At 45.7% G+C, this 27,633-nt stretch overlaps 1 protein-coding gene across 1 annotated transcript in view; it reads left to right on the top strand.

Moving 5' to 3' along the window:
* Positions 1-2,167: 2,167 nt before the first annotated feature.
* GLT8D2 (glycosyltransferase 8 domain containing 2) overlaps positions 2,168-27,633 on the top strand; it is a 28,635-nt gene continuing 3,169 nt past the window's right edge. The window contains exons 1-9 of the mRNA XM_084880144.1: positions 2,168-2,521; positions 11,412-11,458; positions 13,459-13,551; positions 16,411-16,582; positions 17,103-17,220; positions 19,134-19,218; positions 20,002-20,114; positions 22,887-23,053; positions 23,907-24,019. Of these exons, the coding sequence (XP_084736270.1) occupies positions 11,440-11,458; positions 13,459-13,551; positions 16,411-16,582; positions 17,103-17,220; positions 19,134-19,218; positions 20,002-20,114; positions 22,887-23,053; positions 23,907-24,019 (880 nt within the window). The 5' untranslated portion in view covers positions 2,168-2,521; positions 11,412-11,439. The remainder of the gene's footprint in view (positions 2,522-11,411; positions 11,459-13,458; positions 13,552-16,410; positions 16,583-17,102; positions 17,221-19,133; positions 19,219-20,001; positions 20,115-22,886; positions 23,054-23,906; positions 24,020-27,633) is intronic.

Genomic DNA, 27,633 nt, shown 5'->3' with positions numbered 1-27,633 from the left:
ACCCACATTAACTATGAATTCTTCTTAAAATGTGACTAGTGCAACTGAGGAACTGAATTTTAAATTTTACTGAGTCTTAATTCATTGAAATTGAAAGAAAAAAAAAAGATACTGCATTCAGTTATTGGGGGGAAAATTATTTTTTTAATGACTGGAACAACTTGGGTATGTGAATTTACTTTTATTATTATTATTTATTTATTTAACCACCACTTATCCCCTCGATGCTTTTAAACTGTTCATTTTATGAAATTAATTGCTTCTGATGGAATTTAGTGTTTAAACTGAGGGGTGCTACCAGTGTAAAGTATACACCAGATTTAAATACCTACTACCCCCAAAACATAAAATGCGTGGTTTATAATGTTTTCCACTGATTACGAGTTGAAATACTATTTTGTAAATATTGGGGTAAATGAAATATATGGTTAAAATTAATTTTCCCTCTTTGTAAATTTCCTAAGGTGACCACTAGGACATTTAAAATTACAGTGTGACTTTCATCATTCTCTCCAGCAGCACCCCTGCAGAAGGAGGCGTGAGGGGTGGGTCCTCTTTCCTTACAGGAACGAGGGGGAGAGGCCACTGTTGCAGAAACAAAGTCCTCAGGTCCGCGATCCCAGGCAAACTCCTGGCACCATTGCCTGGGATTCTGAGGATCGGAGACGGAAACTCAACAGCGCAGCATGGGCAGAGTTGATTCCTTTCCATGTCCAGGCACAAAACACACCTCCCTGGGATGTCTGTCGTTTATCGTTGCCTTGGTAGAAGGAGACCACAGTTGTTATCTGGGCTTTGATTTGGGGACAACGGCTTTTATTTTTATTATTATTATTTTTTTTACTTTCATTAGTATTTTTGTGTGCTGAATTTACTCCCAGGCCATACTTTTTGGTTTCTTCAGTTTCTTCTGGGATATCTTTTATTTCTGTGCAATCTCTCTTCCCATCTAGGAACAATCTGCCGTTTTTCGGTGAGAGGTCATGTGGCAGCGAGAGCTGGCCTGTGGGTTAATCAGCCTGTGAGCACTGTACATTCTATGCCGCATCTTGGGAGCTTTGTTCATCTGAAGGTGCTCAGTGACCAGAGAGTCTACATCTAAACCCGTTAGGTCAGCATTACTCTCTGCATTTTTTAAGCATGTGCAGCAAAAATTCAGTGTCCAGTCCCACTGTTGGGATCAACTATCAACTCCACCATTGTAACAAAGGAATGGCACACATCCTATATGATAAAAGGGTAATATGCAAATAGACTGAATGGCAGAACAACTGAACAACCAATCAAAGTGTAATATGCTAGCGATATGCTAAGGCTGCTCAACTACTTGCTGCACTGACCACCAGTGGGCAGACAGTCCACTGGTTGACGACCAGTCACTATGACAAGCACTGAGCACCAAGGGGCAGATGCTCTGACCGGTATGTTAGCTTGCTGCTGGGGTCCAGCCGATCGGAACTGAGCAAGATGGGCTGGACATGCCTTAGAGCCTTCCTGTGGTCCCTACCCAGCTCGATCGTGCACCAGTGGGGTCCCTCAGCCTGGCCTGTGCTCTTTTGCAATCCCAGACCCCTCAGGGGATGTCAGAGAGCTGGTTTCAGCCCCATCCTGCAGGGCACTCCCCTTGGGAGGGCTCCAGATGCAGGGCTCATGGCTGGTAAGCGGTGCTGGTAGGAGCTGCAGGCGGTGTTGGACTGCAGGTTTCAGCCAATCCCTGCAGGCCACCCAGAGGGGCCCTACCCGTGCACGAATTTGTATACTGGGCCTCTAGTTACTTCTATAAAGGGACATCCTTCAGATACTTGGTGTCTTTTTGAATATGCATTCCCTTGATGGCTTGGGCAGTTTCACGAGTGTTCTTAAAGTGGCACGAAGATTTGAGCCTCTTATTTGCATGATGTTGTGGGGTTTTCTGGGTCCAGGGAATAGAATCATGTTCAGAAGTCACCTCTGGCTCCTTTGGGGAGAAAGGGGGACAACGGCATTTTAGTCACTAGGTTTCAGGAGAAGCTAGTGCCTATCAAGATATTCTTAAAATCATCATGAACTTTATTTTCCTCTTCTGCTGGGTTCACCGTGGACCCATCTGCTTTTCCTCAGTCTCTCGTCCTTCCCTCCAGAGCAGCCCTGTTTTGGAAAAGCACGCAGACTCCCCGGCCGGGATTCTAGGGGAAGAAGGCAGGCCCATCCCAGCTGGCCAGCCAGCACATCTGGAAGTGGTTTCAGGGGCCGCCAGCGCAACGCCTGGCTCCCCAGCTGCTTCGCCTAGGGGTGGAGACACCGGAGCTGCTGCAGAGTCCCAGCAAGCAAAGGGAGGTGCGAGCCGGGGAGGAACACTGTCTTGGAAACATAACATTGGCCTTGGACTCTCCGGCCCCTGGGGCTTTCCAATGGGATCTTAGAAGCAGCGGTGGCGGCGGCAGCGGAGGGCAGCAGCCCGGGGCCAGCCGCTAGCGGAACGCTCAGCCCTGCAGCTCTTCTGGATCCCGCAGCCCAAAGCCCTGCCCTCGCCAGTCACCAGGTAAACAGAACTTTACAAGCCGATGGCAGCCTCTCTGTCTCTCCCTGCCCCAGTCCTTTATTTTGCTGTAGATGCAAGAAAGGAAATCAGAGGTAGGTTGGCCCACCCAAGCTTTGCCTTCTGGAGCCCCAGCCAGTGTTTGTAGCATTCCAACGGAACTTTTCTTTTTCTTTTTTGGGGGTGTTGTTTTGGAGGGTTTTTGGTGTTTTTTTTTTTGTTTTTTTTTTTGTTTTGTTTGTTTGTTTGTTTGTTTTTGGCGGGTTTTGGTTTTGTCTTGTTTTTGCCATAGTAGCAAATCCAGGACACTCCTTGTGCAAGTTGAGAATCACCACCTGGACTGCGTTTCCTGACCCGGTTTATCCCCACCCACCCCAAACACTGCGATTTACTGTTTGCGTCGTATTTTAAACACGGAAAGCCGCGGTTAGCCGGGACACAGACAAATGCCAGTCTCACATTCAGTGCAAATACGGTTCTGAGCCACAAAAGATGTCATTGATCTGGGATTTGTGTTTTCGGAATCTGTCCCAGGAAGCTGCTCTGAGGTCCCCAGCTCCCTGCCTCCGCCACAGGACTGGCAGTTGTGGAAATATAAATGAAGCTCATTGTAAAGGCGGCGTCGCGAACAGGACAAGGGCTTAGACGGGGTTCAAGTTGAAAAATGCTTTTTAAGTTCCAAAAAATGTTTTCTTGTTTCCGCTTTATGAGCCAGTGTAACGTATTGGATAAGCCTGATACACAACATAAGAAAGATACTTAATACAAGAGGAAAGAGAGTGAGAACATGATGAAATATAAACATCTGGCTGTTTGTTTTTGCGGGGGGGGGGGGGGGTGTTAGGGGCAGTGCTCTAGCCGTTTGGCCTGGTGCAGTGACATTGGTTGGTTTGTTTGTCTTTTCCTCCAAAGCGTTGGTGCTGCATTTCCATACAGTATCCTTTCTGTAATGAAATCCCAGCCCTCCGTCTAATGCACTTGGAAGCAGAGCAGTGTGGTGCAGTGGTGAGAACGTGGGTTCAGGGTTCAGACTCCCAGAGTTGAATCTATGCACTGCCACCTAGAAGCTTTATAATCTCCAACTCTGGGGGAATTAACTTGTCTGTGACTCTGTTTCCTCATCTGTAAAATGGGATGGACCCCAATGCATCATATGTTTAAAGAATCTGTAGAGCCCTAGCTGGTTTGGCTCAATGGATAGAGCGTCAGCCTGCGGACTGACGAGTCCCACGTTCGATTCCAGCCAAGGGTACGTACATGCCTGGGTTGTGGGCTTGATCCCCAATTGGGGGCGTGCAGGAGGCAGCCAACCAATGATTCTCTCTCATCATTGATGTTTCTATCTCTCTCCTCCCTTCCTCTCTAAAATCAATGAAATATATTTAAGAATAAAATAAAATAAAGAATCTGTAGAGTAGTGAGGAGAGGCCACAGAGAAGGTTTGCTTCTCTGGTGATGCTGATGACGATGATGGTGATGATGATGACAAGAGACCATTCATTCTGCACTGGGCAGCCGCCATGCTTTTGGTACATCCTTCTTTCTGGTCAAGTCATCCACCTGTTCGTCCCACCTTCAGGTGTCTCTCCAGGGCCTTCTTCAAACACCTCTTTGCTTTTTTCCCACTCTGGGTCTCTGATTTCTCCTTTATTCTCCCTCTTTCCCTGCTGAGAGGAAGTCATGTTCATTAAGCCATAGCACTCAGAGTTGTCATTTCTAGTCCTCAGAGAGCATGATTCTAAGGACTTCTTTTAGTTTAGCATTTGCCAAGGGATGTTTGGAAGAAGGAAGCCCCATGGGGACAGTGAGCTTTGTGAACCACAGCACCCTCTCCGAAATCTCCAGGTATAATGGCATTTTGAAGGTCACAAGAGTTATGCAGTAGAGGAATCTGCTTAAAGCGGTTTACGTTGACCCCTGAATCATGCTTTCATATAACCCCGATTAACATTTCTTGGAGCACTCTGCCATAGCCTATCCCGGCCACGTCAGTTTTCATCTCGGATTTTCTTGTGGACATCCTACTTCTTACCTTCCCTGGTGAGTACCTGAGGGGACAGCTTGTTCTTCCGCCCCTGGTCAAGGACCTCAGATGGATTACTGCGCCTTATTGAGATCTAGAAAATCTGGCCAAAATGGGAAAGCAGGGACCAGCCAACGTTTTCTGCCAAGGGCCAGTGGGCGATTTTACAGGCCATGTGGTCTCCCTTGCAACTCCTCAGATCTGCTGTTCTCAGGTGAAAACAGCCATAGACAGAATGTCAGAGAATAGACCCAGCTATGTCCCAACAAAACTTGATTTACAGAAACCAGTGCTGGGCAGGATTGGGCCCAGGGGTGCGGTTGTTGATAACTGATCTACAGTCATTTTGAGAAAGAACGCCTCCTTGCCCTATCCCCGTGGTCAGCAAACTGAGGCTCGTGAGCCACATGCGACTCTTTGGCCCCTTGAGTGTGGCTCTTCCACCAAATACCACGGCCTGGAAGAGTCTATTTTGAAGAAGTGGCGTTAGAAGAAGTTTAAGTTTAAAAAATTTGGCTCTCAAAAGACATTTCAATAGTTGTACTGTTGATATTTGGCTCTGTTGACTAACAAGTTTGCCGACTACTGCAACCGGTTTGGCTTAGTGGATAGAGCATCGGCCTGTAGACTGAAAGGTCCCAGGTTCGATTCCGGTCAAGGGCATGTACCTTGGTTGCAGACACATCCTGAATAGGAGGTGTGCAGGAGGCAGCTAATGGATGTTTCTCTCTCATAGATGTTTCTAACTATCTCTCCCTCTCTCTTCCTCTCTGTAAAAATCAATAAAATATATATATATTTTTTAAAAAGAACGCCTCCTTCCCACACAGGAGAGGGCAGGACGGGTTCTCCATATGCTGAGGACTCTCTCACCTGGCCTCCCTGCCCTGCAGATATGGTGGATCTTGAGTAAACCTCCCATACTACAGTCGAAAGGAAAAAGGCCAGCCGAAACCGGTTTGGCTCAGTGCATAGAGCATCAGCCTGAGGACTGAAAGGTCCCGGGTTCGATTCCAGTCAAGGGCATGTACCTTGGTTGTGGGGACATCCCCAGTGGGAGGTGTGCAAGAGACATCTGATCGGTGATTCTCTCTCATCGATGTTTCTAACTCTATCCCTCTCTGTAGAAAATCAATAACATATATTTTAAAAAAAGAAAGAAAGGAAGAAAGGAAGGAAGGAAGGAAGGAAGGAAAGAAGGAAGGAAGAAAGAAAGAAAAGAAAGGAAGGAAAGAAAGGAAAAAGGCCTGCGTGTTTTGCTGGAAGCCGAATTCCTGGGTCCTGATTCCTTCCTGCCTTCTCTCTCTCCAGGGGCACCCGTGCTCTCGTCCTGTGCGTGAGTCTGTAGCTCTCCTGCTCTGCCTACTAAGTTAAGTGACCGAGAACGATAGGTAACACTCAGTAGTTTTATATGCCAGGCGCGGTTCTAACACCTTTATGAACATTACTTCCATCGATTCACACAACAACCCTGGAAGGCTGTCTGTCACCCGCCGTTTTCGAGGGAGGAAACTGAAGTCCAGGGAGGCTGAGGTGCTTGCCAAGGGTGACATCACTAATGGGCAGCCCACCCGGGACCCACCGGCAGGCGGTCTGGCTCCGAGTGCACATTCTTCACCACCTTAACAGCTCCTACCAGTCGCCACTTTCCATTGCTAATTGTTACCATTATGCACCAAGCAGCTGACAGGCTCCGGGGTTTCACTCAGCTCTGTGGACTTGCACCTTGAAAGTTTACACACGCACAAAACCCGCTCCAGAAAGAGGGGGGTCCGAGGGGTCCCAGATTGCGAGAGGGTGCAGGCCAGGCTGAGGGACACCCACCCCCCTGCACAAATGTTGTGCACCTGGCCTCTAGTAACCAAATAAAAAGGCGGTGGGGTGGGGCGGGGCTGACTCAGTGTCATATAGTTTGATATGACAACCAAATTATAAAATAGGATATTGGAACAATGGGAGACATTTAATAACACCTGCTTCCTAGACGTGATTAAATTCGTGTTGTTTTCCTAGGTGTGACTGTGACATTGTGGTTCTGTAGGGGCATGTCCTTGTCCTTAAGAGTTGCACGCTGAAGTATTCGGAGCCGAAGTGTCATGATGTCATGTATGGGGGAGGAGAGAAATAAAGCAAATACAGCAACATGTTAGCAAATGATGAATCTGGCACAGCGTGGACAGCAATTCAGTCTTTCAACCTTCTGATAGACTTGAAAGGTTTCAAGTGACAAGAAAAATTGAACAAAAAAAATGAAAGGCACGCAAACGATATGTATGTTTCAAATTAATTTAATGTAATTATCAAATGACAAAATTGTCACAGTGGTGCTAGTGAGAGATTGAGGAAGGAACGGGCACAGGCATCCTTGAGGCAGGAAGGCCAGGTGGGAAGTCACTGCAGAGTCAGTGAGTGAGTGAGAGGAGGCAGCCAGCACGAGAGAAGAGACAGGAGATGGGTTTAAAGAACACTGAGGAGCCCTAACCGGTTTGGCTCAGTGGATAGAGCGTTGATCTGCGGACTAAAAGGTCCAAGGTTCGAATCTGGTCAAGGGCTTTTGTCTTGGTTGCAGGCCTGCGGAGTAAAAGGTCCCACATTCGACTGTATGCCTTGGTTGCAGGCACATCCCCAGTATGGGGTGTGCAGGAGGCAGCTGCTCCATGTTTCTAGCTATCTGTCTCTCTCCCTTCCTCTCTGTAAAAAAAAAAAAAAAAAAAAAAAAAAAAAAAAAAAAAATCAATAAAATATATATATTTTTTAAAAAGAACAATTAGGAGTGAAATTGTAGGGATCAGTGACTGAGTGAGGGATTAAAAGGGAGACGTTGAAGGGGATGCTTGGAGGACCCCAGAGCAGGGGGTGCTGTGAACACAGGAGGTGTGGGTGCCTGTGCACCATCTCCGAGGAGAGCCGCTCATGCACCCCTTCCGTCTGCAAATAGTTTGTTTGTTTGTTTTTTTATCTATTGGTGATTTTTTAAATTAAGGTATTATATGTGTAGATGAGGGATGATAGTGCCATGCACTTGTACTGGGCAAATAGCAATGGGCAAAACAGATAAAAATCCCCTGCCTTCATGGAGCCTGTCATCCGTCATTGGGAGGGCGGACCCTAAGCCAGCAGTGAAATGGGAGCACGTTGGATGGTGGCGGTTGCCGAGACGTGATATATGCGTTGCCGGGGTGAGGGGCTGCTGACTGAGTCCCAGGGAAGTGAGGGCGTGAGCCACGTGGGTATCTGGGAGTAGTGGTCCAGGTGGAGGGAAGGCACACCAGGTGCGGGGGAACAGCAAGTGTAAAGGCTCAGAGGCAGGAGGACGTCTGGCAAGGAGGCCAGTTGGATCAGGTGAGGTTCTCTAGGCCCGTGGAGGACTTTTGCTGGTACTCTGAGAGAGACCGGGAGGCCTCGGTGTGGAGTCCCGCAGGAAGTGTGGGAAGGAGGAGGGACCCGGCGGGTGGGCCTGCACCTCCCGCGCACCCAGGCCTCTGCTGGTATGGGAATGAGGCCTAGGGTGCGTTTCTGCCCATGGGACCGTGTTAACCCAGAGGATCCTCTCCTAGGCTCTGCCCCAGACATTCCCTCGTTTCTCTTGGCCCCTTTTTCTCGTCCCGTGGCTGGTCCCTCCAGCTCTGGTCCCCTAACTTCCTCCATCCGTTTTCTGTCTCCTTACCACTCTGATCCCTCTGCCGAATCCACGTGACCGAGGAGCTGCAGACATTCCCGGGGCACCGACTAAATCAATTAAAGTGCCTTTGACTGCAAGTCTGAGGAACACCCAGTGACAGCCGCTCCGGCAGCAGGCACGCGGTCACAGATGCGATGGCGTGGGGAAGGGGGAGAGGAGTCCGTACACAGCTCCGTACTTTTAAAAATTAAGTAAGCCCAGCTTTCTTTTCAAGGCACACTCTTCTCCAGGACTGCGCTCTGAAAGTGGCTTCGGTTTCCTCCAAGAATGTGCTCAGGAATTTCCCTCTTTGACTCACCCCTGCTGCTGCGCCTTGCAATGAAATGTGCCAGTCTCGGTTTCCAGAAGCCTCTTCTTTTGTCATAAGGAGATTTTAGACTTGGCAACGTGCTAGACAGGGGAGCGATACCTGCCTCCCCGCCCCTCACTCCCCTGCCCCTCACTCCTCAGATGAGTCAACACTTATGATTTCTGTGATTCTGGCGTAATCTCAGTCGTTAGAGTAACCAGGCACTCGGGGTGGGGGTGGGCTCAAGCAGACCAACCTGGCCTGTGAGGGCACACAGCTTGATTTGCACCACGCAGTGGCATCTGTTATGGCAACTTGCCGGCTCCCTGGGGTCGCCACAATAGTCTTTCAAGAGCCCCAGCACCTGTGGTTAAAGAGCATCAGCTCTGAAGTCGGAGATCCCTTCCTCTCAAACCCCTGCTCTGCCCTTTGCTAGCTGTGTGATTTTGAGCAAGTTGCTGAACCTCTCTGAGCCACCATTTTCTCATTTGAAACTTGGAAACAGCAATATATCCACCTGAAAGGTGTAAGAATTAGAGATTAGGGGAGGGTGTGGGGAAAGGGGAGAGATCAGCCAAAGGACTTGTACGCGTGCATATAAGCCTAACCAATGGACACGGACACCAGGCGGGCGAGGGCATGAGCAGGTGGGGAGGGGGCAATGGTGGGATAAGGACACATATATAATACCTTAATCAATAAGGAAGGGGGGCCGAAACCGGTTTGCTCAGTGGTAGAGCATCAGTCTGCAGACTGAAAGGTCCCAGGTTCGATTCCGGTCAAGGGCATGTCCATTGGTTGCGGGCACATCCCCACTAGGGGGTGTGCAAGAGGCAGCTGGTTGATGTTTCTCTCTCATCGACGTTTCTAGCTATCTCTCTCCCTTCCTCTCTGTAAAAAAATCAATAAAATATAGTAAAATAAATAAATAAAATAAAAAATAATAATAAAGAAGGCGGGGGGAGAATGAAAGGAGAGTATGTGCCTAGATCAGGGGTCGGCAAACGGCAGCTCGCGAGCCACATGGGGCTGTTTGGCCCCTTGCGTGTGGCTCTTCCGCATACAGTGCGATTGAAGCTTCGTGGCCATGCGCAGAAGTCGGTTTTCGGCTCTCAAAAGGCATTTCAATCGCTGTCCTGTTGATAGTTGGCTCTGTTGGCTAATGGGTTTGCCGACCACTGGCCTAGATGGTCAGTATAGAGCTGGGTACAAATGAAGCTTTCAGTAAACGGTAGGTAGCCACTGTAGTAGTAGAAGTTGGCTCCTCAAACGGCTCCCTATGTGGGCACCCCTTTCTGGCCACAGGGAATACATTTGTAAGGATTTTTAGTTGCAAGACACTGAGCCTCATTTCAAAGCGGTTTAAAGGAAAAAAAGGGGGATTTTATTGGCTCAGCTAGCTGGCTCACCCAGGGGGGAACTGACCTCAGGGACTCGAAGCTGAGATCTTTCTGGTCTGTCTCCCCTCCCCGCACCCCTTCACCCCAATTCTCTCCTTTGGGAGTAGATGGCCTTCCTTCATGGATGGGGGCTGGGAAGGGGGGTGAGGAGTTTATCATGTGGCCAGTGACCATCTAGGCTTATATTATCTCCTAAAGTTAGCTAAATGCATGTCATCTAAAACCATCAATGGACTATAAGCGCCTGCAACCAACCTCAGAAGAATCCTGAGTAAATTACTGTGTGGGCTCGATTCTTTCCCAGGTGCAATTGGGGCCAAGGTCACTGCCAAGGCATTCCAGGTTAGCTCCGGGTGCCCGCCTCTGCAGCCTGTCTCCTGGGAAAAGGCAGAAAAGGGACATTGTAGCTGGTTGTTGACACTGAGTTAAGCACCTGAGTCAAAGCCCCATTTGAAGTTTCCCCTAGATCTGTGGTCGGCAAACCGTGGCTCTCGAGCCACATGCGGCTCTTTGGTCCCTTGAGTCCACGTGGCTCTTCCACAAAAATACCACAGCCTGGGAGAGACTATTTTGGAGAAGTGGCATTAGAAGAAGTTTAAGTTTTAAAAAATTTGGCTCTCTAAAGACATGTCGATCGTTGTGCTGTTGATATTTGGCCCTGTTGACGAATGAGTTTGCCGACCACTGGCCTGGATCACTTCCGAGGAGTTCTCCCCACACTCCGGTTGAGGAGGACACCCTGGGGTGCTGTGACATCCGCCTGTTGTGTTGGAGTCCCTGCAGGCTGTCTCTGTCACATCGCTAATTCCGAAAGGTATCATTCCCCGGTGCTGACTGCTGCCTCCACTCGAACGTCAAGCTCAGATGTTCCTCTGAGGACCTTCATTAAAAAGAATCAACTTGCCCTAGCTGGTTTGGCTCAGTGGATAGAGCGTCGGCCTGTGGACTCAAGGGTCCCAGGTTCGATTCCAGTCAAGGGCATGTACCTTGGTTGCAGGCACATTCCCAGTGGGGGGTGTGCAGGAGGCAGCTGGTCTATGTTTCTCTCTCATTGGTGTTTCTAACTCTCTATCCTTCTCCTTTCCTCTCTCTAAACAATCAATAAAATATATATTTTTTAAAAAAAGAAGAATCAACTTAATTTAAAATAAACTTTGAATTCGCAAGACATATTGTTATTTGTAGCAAATTAACTTTTTTCTCTCTTAACGTAAAAGAAGTCCGTTTCCAGCTCCTGGGATGATTGGCAAAATGTCACAAAGAAAGGAATGAACATATTAAATGCGACAAAGTTTGATTTTAGATTCATCAACTAAAGTGAATTTTATAATGTAAAATTCTTTTCTAATGGCTAACGTCATTTTTTCATCAAAGCTGCCCATCTGTCCCATGCTTTTCTTAATGCTCACTGCTTCTTTCTTTTTCTTTTTTTTAATTATTTATTGAATTGTAGGGAGAGAGGATTCTATTTTAAACAAAACTTTGTTCTTAATCCACAGGTCACAGTTTTTATCCACATGAACATACATGGCTTTGTTACGAAAAAGTAAGTTTAAAACTTTTGAAAATCATGATTAAAAGATATCTTGAGGACTGTTGTGATACTGGGTTTTGCCCTCCCCCCCTCCCTTTTTTTATTTTCCTGAAATCTGCTTTGATTATTATCATGGAGAGTTTTCCCTTAGGCAACTCCTGCCATCATCATCATCATCATCATCATCGTTAAGCATGTTGGTCATTGGTGAACTTATTATGAGAGGGTTTACATGTTTCTATACAACTTGTAAATATTATTTTTGATCTAAATAAAGATTCATGTTCCCATCTAATTTAGCATCTGTAATTTTGTATTCTTATTCTTAAAGAGTTATCTCAAATTAATGATATAGTCTCAGATTCTATCGAAACCTGGGTTTGCCCCTGATTTTGGACCCAGTCGTTTGTGAACCTGGGAAGACACACAGCGACCTGATCGTGTCACTGTTACCCTCAGGGTAGAGTTGCCTGATGTAGCAAATGAAAAGTTAAGATACACCATTCGATTTGACTTTCAGGTAAACTATGACTAATTTTTTAGTATAACTATATCCCAAATATTTCATGAGACGTACCTCTCTCTCTCTCTCTCTCTCTCTCTCTCTCTCTCTCTCTCTCTCTCTCTCTCTTTAAGTATTTTATCTGTTACCCTGGCACCAGCAGTAGCAGCCATGGTTGAAAGGGTCAGATCGTAGTGACATTGGGCCACTTCTCCAAACTGGCTGTGGCAGATAAATGTTCATCAGATGTACTGATAAACCATAGAACTTTGTCCCTTAGCTTCTGCTTTTCTATAGTTTTGTTTTAAACCAAGTAGTATCTGGTTGAGTCTGATAACCCAGAGCCAGAGAGGAGCTGTCTGTCAGCAAGGTAGCATCACTGAGCCTCCTGATGTAGCTCGGGAAGGCATCTCATGCTATGATTTAATGTGACTTAATGCTATGAGCACAACCTCCCCCATCATCTCTGGTAACAGCCAGTGGTACACGCTTCCTACTATGGCAACCCTGTTCGGCGTCACCCCACTTCTCAGGAGATGCCAGGGGCCACTGTTCTGAAACAGAGGCTCTCGGAGGCTCAGAACTGGAGCACATGTAGGTAGGTCTTCTAACCTCTTACCCAAGGCAAACATTTTCTTTCTATTTTTTTTTTTTTTTTAATCCTCACAGGAGGATATTTTTCCACTGATTTTTTTAGAGAGAGTGAAAGACAGAGAGATATGTCATTGTGAGAGAAACACATCGATTGGTTGCCTCCAGCATATGCCCTAACCAGGGGTCCGGGCAGGGGAGAAGCCTGCAACTGGAATCAAACCTGAAACCCTTCAGTCCTCAGGCTGATGCTCTATCCACTGAGCCAGACCAGCTTGGACGAGGTAAAATGTTTTCTGCATGTCATCCTTGACTGGTGGCTGAAGTATCTGAGAAGCAGCTGGGCTCCCATGGCCAAGAACATAAAATAAGTGCTGGCTCGTCACACATGTTATACCAACGTCGGCTGTTATTCTAAACAAAGTTCCTGCCCAGAAAAGGCAACATCCTGTCGTCATTGAGGTGGTAGCCTCTGCCATCCCACTCCCTGGCTTTATCCCTGGATCCTCCTTACACTGCACGTGCGTATCCTTGAGTATCAACAGTATAGCAGGTTGAGTCTTCCCTGAGCATGCCATCTGCTTAAAGAAGGCTCCCTGCCGAAACCGGTTTGGCTCAGTGGATAGAGCTTCGCCCTGCAGACTGAAAGGTCCCAGGTTCGATTCCGGTCAAGGGCATGTACCTTGGTTGTGGGCGCATCCCCAGTAGGGGGTGTGTAAAGGCAGCTGATTGATGTTTCTATCCCTCTCTGTAAAAAAATCAATAAAATATATATTTAAAAAAAAACAAACAAAAAACTCCGGTGCCACCATGCCTGTGTGTGTCATGGAAGGCAACTCTTTACATGGCGGCTCTGAATGTTTCCACAGCTCCAGCTCGATAGGCTGAACTTGTCTCTCTTTTGTTTTTTTAATTTCAGTTAATCAGATGCTGCTGTTCCTTCTGATTGTGACCCTCTGTGGGATTCTGTATAAGAAAGTTCACAAGGGGACTGTGCTCAAGAAGGAAACAGGTATGCTAGGTGAAATAAGCCAGGCACAAAAAGGCAAGTTCATGGGTGATTCCTCTTATGTGAGGTACTTAGACCGCCAGCATCCTAAGACAGAAAGTAGAATGCTGGTTGCCAGGGGCTGAGGGGAGGGGAAGGTGGGGAGTTATTGTTTAATGGGTAGAGTTTCAACTTGACAAGACAAGAGTTATGGGGATGGATGCTAGAGATGGCTGGACAACGGGATAAATGTATTTAATACCACTGAACTGTACACTTATAAATGGTTAAGATGGTAAATTTTCTATTGTGTATTTTACCACAATTTACCCCGCTATAATATGGATAAACCTCACAAACATTATGCTAAATGAAAGAAGCCAGACCCAAAATATCACACATTGTGTGATTCCATTTATACAAATGTTCTAGAAAAGGCAAATGTAGAGAGACAGAAAGCAGATGAGTGGCTGTCTAGGGCTAGGAGGGGGAGTGGGCTGACCTCAGGGTGCCCCAAGGGAACATGTTGGGGTGATGGAAATGTTCTAAAATTGGATTGTGGTGATGGTTGCACAACTCTATACATTTACAAAAAAAAAAAAAAATAAATAACTGAACTGTACACTCATAATAAGTAGATACAAAGAAATCTGTGTTAGTTTGGTAGGGCTGCCGAAACAAACTACCACAGACTAGGTGGCTTAAACAATGGATGTCTATTTTCTCACAATTCAGGAGGCTGGAAGTCCAAGATCAAGATGCTGGAAGGATTGGCGGGTCTTGAGGCCTCTCTGCTTGGCTTGCAGATGGCTCCCTTCTTGCTGTGTCCTCATATGACCTTTTTCTGTACATGTGTCCTTGGTATCTCTTCCTCTTCTTTTAAGGATACCGGTCATATTGGATTAAGTGGCACCCCCAACCCATACCCTCCTCCTGCCACTGACCTCATTTTAACTTCAATGCCTCTTTAAAGGGCCTGTATGCAAATACGGTTACATTTTGAGGTACTAGAAATTTGGACTTCAACATATGAATTTTAGAGGTTCTAGACAAGTCAGTATCTAAATGATCCTTCCCTAAAACTATTTTAAAAGAGAGAGAGGCTCTGGCCAGGTGCGTCAGTTGGTTGGAGTGTCCTCCCAATGTGCCAGGGTTGAACGTTTGATACCTCATCGGGTCAACTAATAAATGCATGAATGAGTGGAGCAACGAGTCAATCTCTCTCTCTCTCTCTCTCTCTCTCTCTCTTGTAAATAAATAATTTAAAAATTTTTTTAAAGATAAAAGAATGGAGGTCATACAAGGTCAAATTGTCTGAACTTTGAGCTCTGTATTTCTCACTTTTCATTCCCTGCCCATAAACCAGCACATTTGATCAGCTAATCCCCATTGCAAATGCCTTTATTCATGGAATAAAATTATTAGCCTCTATAAAGTTGTTAAAGTACATATCCTGGCTGATTAATTAGCTAGATTTTTTTTTTCAATTTTAAAATTTTACATGTTTTTATTGATTTTAGAGAGAATGAGGAAGGGTGAAAGAGAGAGAGAGAGAGAGAGAGAGAGAGAGAGAGAGAGAGAGAGAGATACTGATAAGCAAAAAACATCAACCTGTTGCCTCCTGCAAGCCCTCTACTGGAGATTGAGCCCACAACCTGGGCATGTGCCCTGACCAGGAATTGAACCAGTGAACTCTCGGTGTATGGGATGCCCAACCAACTGAACCACACCAGCCAGGGCAATCAGCTATATATGATACAAGGATAGAACCAAAATCACAATTTTTATCCCATTCAGTGTTAAAATAAATCCAGTATTAAGAAATACCATTCAAAAGAATGCAATGTTGACATGGAATGATGTCCATGGTATGTTGAATGGAAAAAGAAAGTTGCAGAAGGCTATGAAAAGTATGATTTTATTTCAGTTTTAAAACAATACACTTGTTATCAGTATTTTATATGATAGCCAAGGCTCAAAAGAATGATAAATGATTGATTTTGTCTATCAGTCATGCTTTTTATTTAACTTCTTTCTCTTTCTGTCAACTTTTGAGACACTTGACTAGAATGTGGATAAGGGAAGGAAGACCACAAGCAGTATATTTTATAGCAATATAGATGGGGAAAATATTCCAATTCAGGGGAGAAAGTTGAGGAATTGTTGAATTAAATGAAGCTTTTCAGTTCTTCACATATTTTTCAACTGTGTATGTGTTAGGCAAGCGGTCGCTAATCGGTGGTCTGCAGACCACTGGTGGTCCATGAGGTCAGAAAGGTTGGCGACTGTTATTCGATTGGCTTCTCTAGGGAAGTTACACACACACACACACACACACAAACAAACAAAAAAAAACAAAAAAAAACCACACACAACAAAACAAAACAAAAAAACCGACTAAAGCAAAATAGAAGTCTATTTTCCCTCTCAAGTGAAGTCTGATGTGTCACTTCCACAACCATCTAGCTCAAGATTCCTTCTATCTTAGGGTTTTGGTGTTCTCAATAGGCAGCTTCCATCTGTGGTCCAGGGTGGCTGCCTTCATAGCAACATTCTAGCCAAGGGGAAGGGAAAAGGAGAGAGAGAGGGTGAGCAAGTTCCTTATAAAAGCAAACTCAGTAGTTGTATACATTACTAACATCCCACTGGTTGGAACCTGACGACACAGAGCTGCAAGGGAGTCTGGAAAATATTCTTAGCGGTTGGCCACGTGCCAGAGAAAATTCCAATGTTCTAAGGGAAGAAGGAAAGACTGGGTATTGGAGAACAATCCACAGCCTCTTCCACGCTCTGCTATCTTCCCTCAGGGGTGGGGAAGACAAGTTTCACTGACTCGACTGTAAAATTCCTTCATGTTCCAAGACTCTGGTTTGATGTTTCCAGATGATGACTCCGGGACTCCCGAGGAACTGGACGACGAGATCCCCGTGGTGATCTGCGCAGCAGCAGGGAGGATGGGGGCTGCGATGGCCGCCATCAACAGCATCTACAGCAATACGGACGCCAACATTTTGTTCTATGTAGTTGGGCTCCGGAACACTCTGTCTCGAATACGGCAAGTTGTATACTGTAGATGTTGGAGTTTTCTACTTCCTTTTGATCTTCCTTGTTTTTCCTTAAATGGGTTTCCTTTTTTTTTTTCATTTGAGAAATGTCATTCAAATTAAGAAGGGGATGACCTCAGGTTTATTTGGTGACTTGATAAATGTGTTGCCTCACGAAGGAATTTCTAGCAAAGCCTCACTAATTCAGTAGGCCTGTGTGTCATGCTGCAGAATTGAATTGTCTAATGAACTAAAGAACCCCAATCCTTAAGCAGTTTATAGGAGTCATTCTTTCTAAAATGGTTTCTTTTTTCTTTACTTTCTTAACCTGAGAGAATATTAGTATAATGCAGTCATTTTATTTTTATTTTTATTTTTATTTTTAAACATATATATATATATATATATATATATATATATATATATATATATATTAACTTCCTAGGGAGCCACTGGATTGAGGCAATAGTCAAACTGAGGGAAGATGGGATATGTATATTAGAGGTTGTTTTGTTTGTTTTATCTCTTTAGAAAATGGATCGAACATTCTAAATTGAGAGAAATAAACTTCAAAGTCGTGGAATTCAACCCTATGGTCCTCAAAGGGAAGATCCGACCAGACTCGGCGAGGCCGGAGCTGCTCCAGCCTGTGAGTAGGACTGTGGGTGCTGGGGGCGGTCCTCGGGGAGCCCCTGTTTTCTATGGGGTGCTCCCCACTGGGATGCGGACGGAATAGTTCTGAAGCTCACAGTTGTTAGATCTTCGCCAAACTCTGCGAGCAAGTCACTTGCTCCAGAAAGGGTTTAAGATAGTTTACATCAACATAACAGAGTAGTGAAAGGAGAAATGAAGCATAAGAAAATATAGGATTTATTTATGTGTGTGAATATGCATGAGGGGGTGGAGGAAGGGGCCGCGTAGTGAGGCCAGGAAAAAATATTCCCAACCCCGCAGGCTGCTGTGATTGGACGTAACATTTATCTTGGAATATCCCAGCAGCCAAGGAAAACTGGTAGCATGATGGATTATATACTTCCTAGTATCAACTAAGATCATATTTTCGAAAGACACCAGCGCTTTCCCTAGCTTTGGAATCTTAAGGTATTTTACTGCAAGAGTTCTTCCCAAAGGGGCCAGAAGGAGTGGTGTTGATGGCAGAGTTACAGGAAATGTAACCACCTTCTACATATACTTGCTACTCAAACCCATCCCTGAAAATGTACTCAATTCTAAGCCCTCTGTCTAATGACACGATCTTCCCTCAATTCCAGATTTTTATTATCGGAGCCCGGGCTGAGCTGGGCCTTTGGATTAAGCTGTGTGGTGGCTAATAAAACTCCCACCCTCTGCCGATGCTCCTCTGTTTTCTGGTTCAAGGAGCTGAGGTTGAGCTTACTGTTGAGGATAATACCTGTATGTGTGTGTGTGTGTGTGCGCGCGTATGTGCATGTGTGCCTGTGTTTGTGTGTGTGTGTGTGTGTGTGTGTGAGTCTGATTTAGTTCACTGTGAAGCCTACCGTGTTTCCCCGAAAATAAGACCTACTTATAGGTTTCCTTCTGAGTGAAATATAAGGCATCCCCCTAAAAATAAGCCCCACCCCCACCCCCACCCCCGGCTCTGTCTCAGAATGCTATTGCTAAACATGAGAGATTTGGTCCACTGATTCTGAAAGAAATGGAGTCACAAGAAATTCACCAGGAAATTCAGGAATTGGATTGTTATGATGATGTTCCAGAAGACGATGACATGATTGTTGTTGAGTAAATGAGTAAATTCTTGATACTGTAGGATTCACAGTTTGTCTGGTTTGTGTTGACAACTACCGTACTACCGTACCGTATACAGGTAATAAATTTCCTTTATTTTCATTTAACAATAAATGTGTACCGTATTCTTCTTCATGGAAAAACAAGACATCCCCTGAAAATAAGACCTAGTGCATCTTTGGGAGCAAAAACTAATATAAGACACTGTCTTATTTTCAGGGAAACAGGGTAGTAACTTCCATCGTGGGTAAAGACTGCTGTTTAAAATTTAACCCTGCTATTCTGGCTTCTGTAAACGTATGCTTGCTTAGATAATAGGGAAAAATAAGACTACTTCCCATTCCAGAGAGGCCATAAACTATGCCCCAGACAGAGCTGTCAGTGCTGATGCCAGGCCAGGCCTGAGATAGGGCCTCACGGTCTGTCCCAGCACACAGGACTTCTTCTCAGAAGGTCTGGAAGTCTCATTCGACAAAGAACCGAAAAACCTATCAATTTGGGAGACTTCTACCATATTTGGCCCCAGCATTTGAGAAGCAAGATTTTCCTCTGGGCCCGCTTAGCGCTAGCGAAATGAGCAGGACTCCAAATAAACCTGGCTTATGGATGAAGGCGTCTTCTGACTTACAATATAACAACAGTAGTCAAATTGCTGAATGCAGAGGGAGACAGGCAACCTGTGGCCTGGAGATGCAGGAGGAAAAGCCTCTGCGAGCCCCACTGAACCCCAGCACCCTTGGGAGACACTGCGCCCTGCGCCTCCTCCCCACCCTCGCTTCTTTTGTTGTCTCACAGCTGAACTTCGTTCGGTTCTACCTCCCTCTGCTGATCCACCAACACGAGAAAGTCATCTATTTGGACGACGATGTCATTGTCCAAGGTATACTCGCCGACGGCCCGGGGCCCTTGGCAAAGGAGCTGGGATAAGTACAATGACTGTCTCTCTTCATTTTCCAAGGAGTTAGCTGCCCAGTGATTCCCCCCACCCCCACCCCCTGCTTATTAAATTTGGGAGTATAGTATTGTTGCAAATTCAGGAATAAATCAGAGGTTGATACTCACTTCCCTGGACAGTCCAGTTGAGTTTTTGAAAGCCACTCACAGATGGTTAAAGAGATTGAGATAAGTAGGTTGGTTTTCTTTCCATCCTCTGTACCCCTAAAAATGTACGGAGAGATCGTCTCACTGGTGACATTCTCAGAACTGAGTTTTAGTGTTTACATGCAAATGAGACAGCCTTGGCCGGTGAGGCTCAGTGGGTTGAGCATTGTCCCATGCGCTGGAAGATCACCAGTTCGGTGCTTTCAAGAGACAACTCATCAACGTTTCTTCTCACATCAATGTTTCTCTCTCTCTCTCCCTCTCCCTTCCTCTCTGTAAAATCAATGAAAAACATATTAGATGCACATAAGCTAAGCATCGGTGGGATACCCACGTAGCAATAGAAATAAAGACTGTTGTCCAATGCCCAGCTGAGCTTCTGATCAAGTGGCTTTCTACGTTGAGCTGAGCTGTTCTTATTCAGTAAATTGCCAAGCCACATGAAATCGGGGATCACGCCCTTCTCCCCCACACCACAGCAAAGCCAGGGATTGGGTTAAACTCTGAGGCTCTCTGCCGCCCTGACGCCGCACTCTCTGAACTCCTGGTGTTTATGACGCAGGTGACATCCAGGAGCTGTACGACACCACCTTGGCCCTGGGCCACGCCGCCGCCTTTTCAGATGACTGCGATTTGCCCTCGCTCCAGGACAGGCACAGGCTTGTGGGGCTGCAGGTGAGCGCGTGTCTCAGAAATCCTGCCTTCACCCCTCCCCCTCCCACAACTCAGCACCAGTGCAAGCTGCACCTCGAGAGCCCCACCCCATCTGGATTGCTGGAGGCGGAACCCAGGGGCCTGGGATGGACACCCAGCTCCACCCTGAGGTCACTCCGGGGCAAGTTCCTGAACCCAGAAGAAACCACTTTTCTTATCTGAGACATGGCGACAATAATAGCCATGTTATCGTGTCTTTGTGAGCTGAGATGAAATAGCACGTCCGGTCTGCACCAGCAGTGGCAGTTATCTCCATCCCGCTTAACCTCCCTTTCTGTCCGAGGTGGTGTTTTCTGTGAAAGAGACTTGCTGAGTCTTTGGTTCTGCTTTCAGAGTTTGTTTTTAAAAAATATATTTTATTGATTTTTTTTTACAGAGAGGAAGAGAGAGTTAGAAACACTGATGAGAGAGAAATATCGACCAGCTGCCTCCTGCACACCTCCTACTGGGGATGTGCCCACAACCAAGGTACATGCCCTTGACAGGAATTGAACCTGGGACTCTTGAGTCCGCAGGCCAACATTCTATCCACTGAGCAAAGCCGGTCAGGGCCTGCTTTCAGAGTTTTAGCCATTGCTTCCCCCTTACCCCCTCCCCCTCCGTAGAGGGAAATGCTGATTTTGTTCAAGGGTAAAGAGCTCCTTACCTGGGTGGAAATGAGAAAAGGTGAATCTATACGTAATACTGAAACCAAAAGAATGGCTTTAAAATACAAGGCGTTATTAAGAATCGGATGTTGTTCTTCAAAAAAAATTCCAGGGAACAATTTTTAAATAATTTTTAATTTTTAATAATTTTTAAATGGCAGTCAAGAAGGGACGTGGGTTAAGGCCTAGGTTCTGGGGCCAGACCCAAATTGGTCAAGATCTCGGCTCCATCACTTAAGCATCTTGGGACAAGTTACTTAACCAATTGTTTTCTCCTTTATTTGTCAGATAGAGGGGGAGTCCCTGTGAGAACTGGGTTAGTGAACACACGTGAAGTGATGGCGCACACTTAATGAGGTAATGCCAGCCAAAACCGGTTTGGCTCAGTGGATAGAGCGTCAGCCTGCGGACGCAAGGGTCCCGGGTTCGATTCCGGTCAAGGGCATGTACCTTGGTTGCGGGCACATCCCCAGTAGGGGGTGTGCAAGAGGCAGCTGATCGATGTTTCTCTCTCATTGATGTTTCTAATTCTCTCTCCCTCTCCCTTCCTCTATGTAAAAAATCAATAAAATATATATATTTTTTAAAATGAAGTAATGCCTGTGCAGTTCTTAGAACGGTGCCTGGCACACAGAAAGTGCTCGATGGAGTATGTCTGTTACTGCCGTGTCGTGTTTGAGCACTCCACTGAAGTTTAGATCACGGCAGCCCGTGTGTGTGAAACCTTATGTCCTGCCCGGTGTCATATTCATTCAGCTGTGTACTGAGGGCTTCCTATGTGCCTGACACTTTTAGGTACTAACAACACTGCAAACAAAACGAAAATCCCTGCCTTCACAGAGCTTACATTCTTGTGGGAAGACCAGAAAGGTACTAACAGAGGATCCGGGTGGGGGTGGCCTGTATTTTCGGGTGATCGTAGAAGGCTCCGCTGAGATGGTGTTGGGAACCTGTACCTGAAAGAATGAAGGGAGCCACTGAAGCAGGGAGAACAACATTCCAAGACAGTGTTGTCGGCAGGTGCAAAGGTCCTGAGGCAGGGACGTGTCTGGCGGATCACAGAACAAGGAGGTCGAGCTGAAACCAGTTTGGCTCAGTGGATAGAGCGTTGGCCTGAGGACTGAAGGGTCCCGGGTTTGATTCTGGTCAAGGGCATATACCTTGGTTGTGGGCACATCCCCAGTGGGGAGTGTGCAAGAGGCAGCTGATCGATGATTCTCTCTCATTGATATTTCTAACTCTCTATCCCTCTCTCTTCCTCTCTGTAAAAAAAATCAATAAAATATATTAAATAAATAAATAAAAAAAACAAGGAGGTCGATGCGGCAGAGGGATCCAGAGGGGGAATAATGAACATTGGGGAGCAGGTGGTCACTTTAGGAATCGTGACTTTTACTTTGAAAGAGGTGGAAGGTGTTAGAGGAGCTTGGAGCAGATGAGCAACAGAGACAGTGTGGGGTTGAAAGGAGTGGGAGAAGCAGGAACACTGGTTAGGAGGACCTTGCAGAAATCCAGGGAGTGGCCATCCTGGCCGGGACAGGGAAGGCAGCAGGAGAGGCAGCGGGATAGATTTTGGAAGATGGGACCAGCAGGATTTGCTGACAGATCTGGATGAAAAGTGAAGGAGGCGAGTCCAGGATGACCTACTGACCCTGGGTTTTCTGCCTAAGTTGCTAGAAAGACGGAGCTGCACTCACTGAGACAGGGCAGGTTGTAGGAAAGCACATTTGGGACAGGATGGGGATATCAGTGGAGCTGCCTTGAGCATCCAGAAGGAGACCCTGAGCTGGCAGATGGAGCAGGAGTGGGAAATCCAGGGGGGAGGTCAGGGCTAACTCCACGGAGGATATTTAGGGCCACAAGATGGGATGAGGCTGTCAGGGAGTCAGTGCTAGAGAAGGGACAGGTGCTGGAAATGAGACTGGGGGGACCCCAACTTTTAGAGGAAACCAGCAACAGGCGCTAGGAAATGGCCAGTGACACAGGAGGAAAGCCAGGGACACCACACAATGGTTTCAAGAGAAATGACTGTTTTCAGATTGTTCTCCATGTGGCACACCTAGACGCCTATCCTGTTCCTTCACAGAACACCTACATGGGCTTCCTGGACTACAGGAAGCAGACCATAAAAGACCTCGGCATCAGCCCCAGCACCTGCTCCTTCAACCCGGGCGTGATTGTCGCCAACATGACGGAATGGAAGCACCAGCGCATTACCAAACAGCTGGAGAGGTGGATGCAGAAAAATGTGGAGTATGTGCAGGTCTTACCCCCCCCCCCCCCCACTCCCACCTCCCCCACCCGCGCTTGGGAACAAAATTATACAATGAATCTTCTATGCATAGCTCAGTGGTTAGATATCTATTACTATTAGACACCTTAGGTCAGACTTTCTCCCTGGGAAAGCAAAGGGGCAATAGATGAAAATATGTTCTCAAATGATATGTCAGAGGAAGCGAGATCCCGCGGAATCCTTATAATACAAACATTTTCCTAAGAAATTATTTAATAATGTGACTGTACATCTTCTCCCAGAATCCTACTGAACCTTTTCCACTGGAAATCACTTATCTTAGTCGAGTTCCTCCTTCTTACACAGATTTGGTTTTTTAAGGGTTATTTTATGAAGTCAACTTGGTATCCGGGGGTTGAATTTTTTAAAAATATAATTTCTCACGATTGAAGTCTTAAACAGAGAAGATTCATGCTAACACCATCACTACGATCATGTCATTGTATTTCCTTGCCTGCTTTTTTCCGGGATATTTTTAATTCCACCAGACCTTGAATTTGTGAACAAAGGCATTCTAAGTAATGGAGAATCAGCATGTGATCTTCTGTGTTTACCGTTAAGAAGTCTGAGAGTTAAAATGGCAAAATATTAACCCTGTGACACTACGTGAAGTACATGCATGTTTATGGTTTTCTGCTTATAATTTTGTGTAGGTTTAACCATTTTCAAAAGACAAGGTTGGAGGGAAGTGAAAGACTCTAGTCTTATTATATTGTGAGACTGTCCCGCAGCTTTTAAAATGATTAGATTCTTCTTTATCTGAGTCTGTGGGGCTCCAGCCTTCAAATCTTTCTTTTCTCTTCATTTTCTCAGGGAAAATCTCTACAGCAGTTCCCTGGGGGGAGAGGTGGCCACGTCCCCAATGCTGATTGTGTTCCATGGCAAATACTCCACCATCAACCCGCTGTGGAACATCCGGCACCTGGGTGAGTCCCGGGGAGAGACCATGCAAATGTGCGCGTTAGAGATCTCTTGAGCATGAGGTTGGCGGAAGCGTGCTAGAGCACCGGCTTCCTCCATCACACCCTCCACGTGACCTTGGAGATGGCTTTGGACACGTTACTGAACCTTCATGGCTCAGATGTGCAAATGCAGCTGATAAAGATGGCCTGCCCGAGAGCTGTGTTTCTAGGAATTCTTGAAAAGCAATTACATTCGTGCTTAGCATACACATGGTAGGTGCCAGATAAACATGAACTTTTGTTAGAACTTTCACTGTCAGTACTTTCTCGTAACTTTTATTGAACTCTTTGAAAGTGACCTACGGTGGACAAAACCAAATGAATTGGCATAATAGTTTATGATGCATTTATTTTTTAAAATATATTTTATTGATTTTAGAGAGGGAGAGATAGAAACATCAATGATGAGAGAGAATCATTGATTGGCTGCCTCCTGCATGCCCCGCACTGGGGATCAAGCCCACAACCCTGGCATGTGCCCCTGGCCGGAATTGAACCTGGTACCCCTCAGTCCACAGGCTGATGCTCTATCCACTGAGCCAAACCAGCTAGGGCTATGATGCATTTATATAGCTGGCAGTGTATCTTCTTTTTTCCTCACCAGAGGATATGCTTTTTATTGATTTTAGAGAGAGGGAAGAAGGGAGACCGGGGGAGGGGGAGGACGGGGAAGAGAGAGAGAGAAGGGGGGGAGGGGGAGAGGGAGAGGGAGAGGAAGAGGGAAGAGAGAGACATCAATTGGCTGCCGAGAGGGAGAGAGAGTCATCAGTTGGCTGCCTCCCATACACCACTTAACTGGGAATTGAACACACAACCCAGGAATCGAACCCACCACCTCTTGGTATATAGGACAACGCTCCAACTGAGCCACACTGGCCAGGGCCGGCAATGTCTCTTTCAAAGAGAAGTTGTTTCCGGATTGTGTCCTATGTGTATTCACTCTCCACTACAGGAGTGCAAGCTCTAGGGCAGGGGTCTTCAAACTAGGGCCCGCGGGCCACATGCGGCCCGCAGAGGAGTCTGATCCGGCCCGCCAGGTTTTTTGGGCAGTGAGCGCAGCCGAGGTGTTACAGTAGGGATTAGTAGTTCATATAGTCCGGCCCTCCAGCTCTCTGAGGGACCGTGATCTGGCCCCCACTTTAAAAAGTTTGAGGACCCCTGCTCTAGGGTGTGGGTTGGGGTCCCAGCTCTGCTATTACCTATGGCCTGGGTAAGCTCTCATCTTCTCTGTGCCTTCGTTTCTTCATTTGTAAACCAAAGCTAATAGAACCTTACACAGTTTTTATAAGCAATAAATGACCTAACATATATAAATTGCTCAGAACAGAGCCAAGCACCGAGACATTCACTTTCACTCAAACACATGGCCACAACCTGTTAGCCAAAACCACTGAGCCGGACCTATTTAGAAATTGAGAAAGATTTTTGGACCCTAAAAAGGTAAAGTGATGCATATACTTATGTTATGCAATTCCCTGAGTGGGATCTAGGTTGGCTGCCACAGGAGTAATTAGAAATCCTTTGGTTTTCAGACATTTGGGGATTATTATAGACTTGGAGACAATGGATTATGGACATCTATTTACCAAGTGCCCATTGCATTTCCAAGTTCTGGGCCTAGTTCCCATGATAAAAATGAGCATTGTTTCTAGTTTTGAGAACAATCCTCTAAAGTGGTTCCTTCCCTTACTCTTCCTTTTAGAAGGACAGACAGATAAAACTGTGCAAGCTGGATTCCTGTCTCCTCTCAGTGATTCCGTCTGGACGGCTTCTGCCTCATTCCGACTCTTCCCTGACTTTCCTAAGCCTCTGCCAGCACATAAAAGCGACACAGGGAGGCTAAGGACACTATTGTTCCGTCCGATTCGATTTATATTAATGCTGAGTTCACTGTTAGGTCAAATATCAACATTTCAATGTAACGAATGTGCAGAAAATCCCATTAACGTAGAATGTCTGTGAAAAATGCTGTGTAGGTACAGCTATGCGGAGCTGAGATCGATAAGGTCAGAGCATTTATGATCTTGGAACAGAGACTCAGAATTACATTTTATGAAATATCTAACTTACTGACGAGTAGAAAGCAGCAGAATCTTCCCAAGGGGAAGAAGTCATTTTTCTTGGTAGAAAGAAGTCATTTTTCTCCATAGAGCGAAATCTAGCCTGTGCCGAAGGTTTTGGAATCAAAAAGTGAATCTATACAGTGGTCCTTTGAAACATACCTCGATGTGAGAATGTTCTGGAAGCAGAAAGCAATGGAATGCTAAGAGCATTAAGTTTGGGTCTAAACAGGGAGGCTTAAAATATTAAAAATTTGCCCTAACCGGTTTGGCTCAGTGGACAGAGCGTTGGCCTGCACACTGAAGGGTCCCAGGTTTGATTCTGCTTGGGGGTATGTGCCTTGGTTGCAGGCACATCTCTAGTAGGAGGTGTGCAGGAGGCAGCTGATCGATGTTTCTCTCTCATCAATGATTCTCTTTATCCCTCTCCCTTTCTCTCTGTAAAAATATCAATAAAAAATATATTTTAAAAATATTAAACATTTATGAAACATGTTTGGCTAAAATCACAACTACAAGCCCCTCTGGTCTTCCCATCAGAGTGCTGAGACATGACGTTCTACTTAGTGAGGCTTCTGGCGGGCAGGTCCCTCTTCCCAATGAGCATCTTACTGCCTCTGTATAGACTCCACAGAAATCTCCTTCCCCCCACCCTCACAGCTGTGTTTATGAATAACAGAAGACAGGTTTTTGTTTCTGTCTCACACCATACGATGAACCAGAATAACAGACTTAACTATTCACCTTCTTTACTCAATGGACTATTGTTCTTCAAAAATAGCAAATTCCCTTTCTTAGAAAAAACAACACGGTAGAGAATATTAAAAAATAAATAAATAAACTTCCATCCTCAAGATCTTAATGTACTTCTGGAAGAAGTATTCTAAAAATATTAAAACAGCAGCAATATTAAAGTAAATGCATAGAGTCTCTAAGTGAATACTTATGAGGGAAATAATGTTCACATGGAGATAGGGGTTTGTTAAAAACTGGTTCTTATTCTTGGTCACTTTTCATATAGTACAAATGAGACTGTTTAAAAAAGAAAATCTTGTCATATTGTCGGATAATGTAGGAAGACAAGAACTCCTATAAACTCTGAAAGGGGGGCAAAACTGTTACAAGTTCTTCTGGGGACAATTGGCAATCTCTTATCAAAAATTAAAAGGTGCCGAAACTGGTTTGGCTCAGTGGATAGAGCGTCGGCCTCCGGACTGAGGGTTCTGGGTTCAATTCCAGTCAAGGGCATGTACCTTGTTTGCGGGCACATCCCCAGTAGGGGGTGTGCAAGAGGCAGCTGATCAATGATTCTCTCATCGATGTTTCTAACTCTCTATCCCTCTCTCTTCCTCTCTGTAAAAAAAAAAAAAAAATCAATTAAAAAAAAAATAAATTAAAAGGCACACACCTTTCAGTTTCTCAATTCCACCTATAAGATTCTTATCCTACAGACATACTATTTGTATACATGCATAAGACATGCATAGAAGATTGCCTCCTGTAGCATTGTTGATTTTA

This window comes from Pipistrellus hanaki (genome assembly GCF_964339955.1).
Source record: "Pipistrellus hanaki genome assembly, chromosome: 3".
In the NCBI taxonomy this organism is placed as follows: domain Eukaryota; kingdom Metazoa; phylum Chordata; class Mammalia; order Chiroptera; family Vespertilionidae; genus Pipistrellus; species Pipistrellus hanaki.
This window is presented reverse-complemented; position numbering and strand designations above follow the sequence as displayed.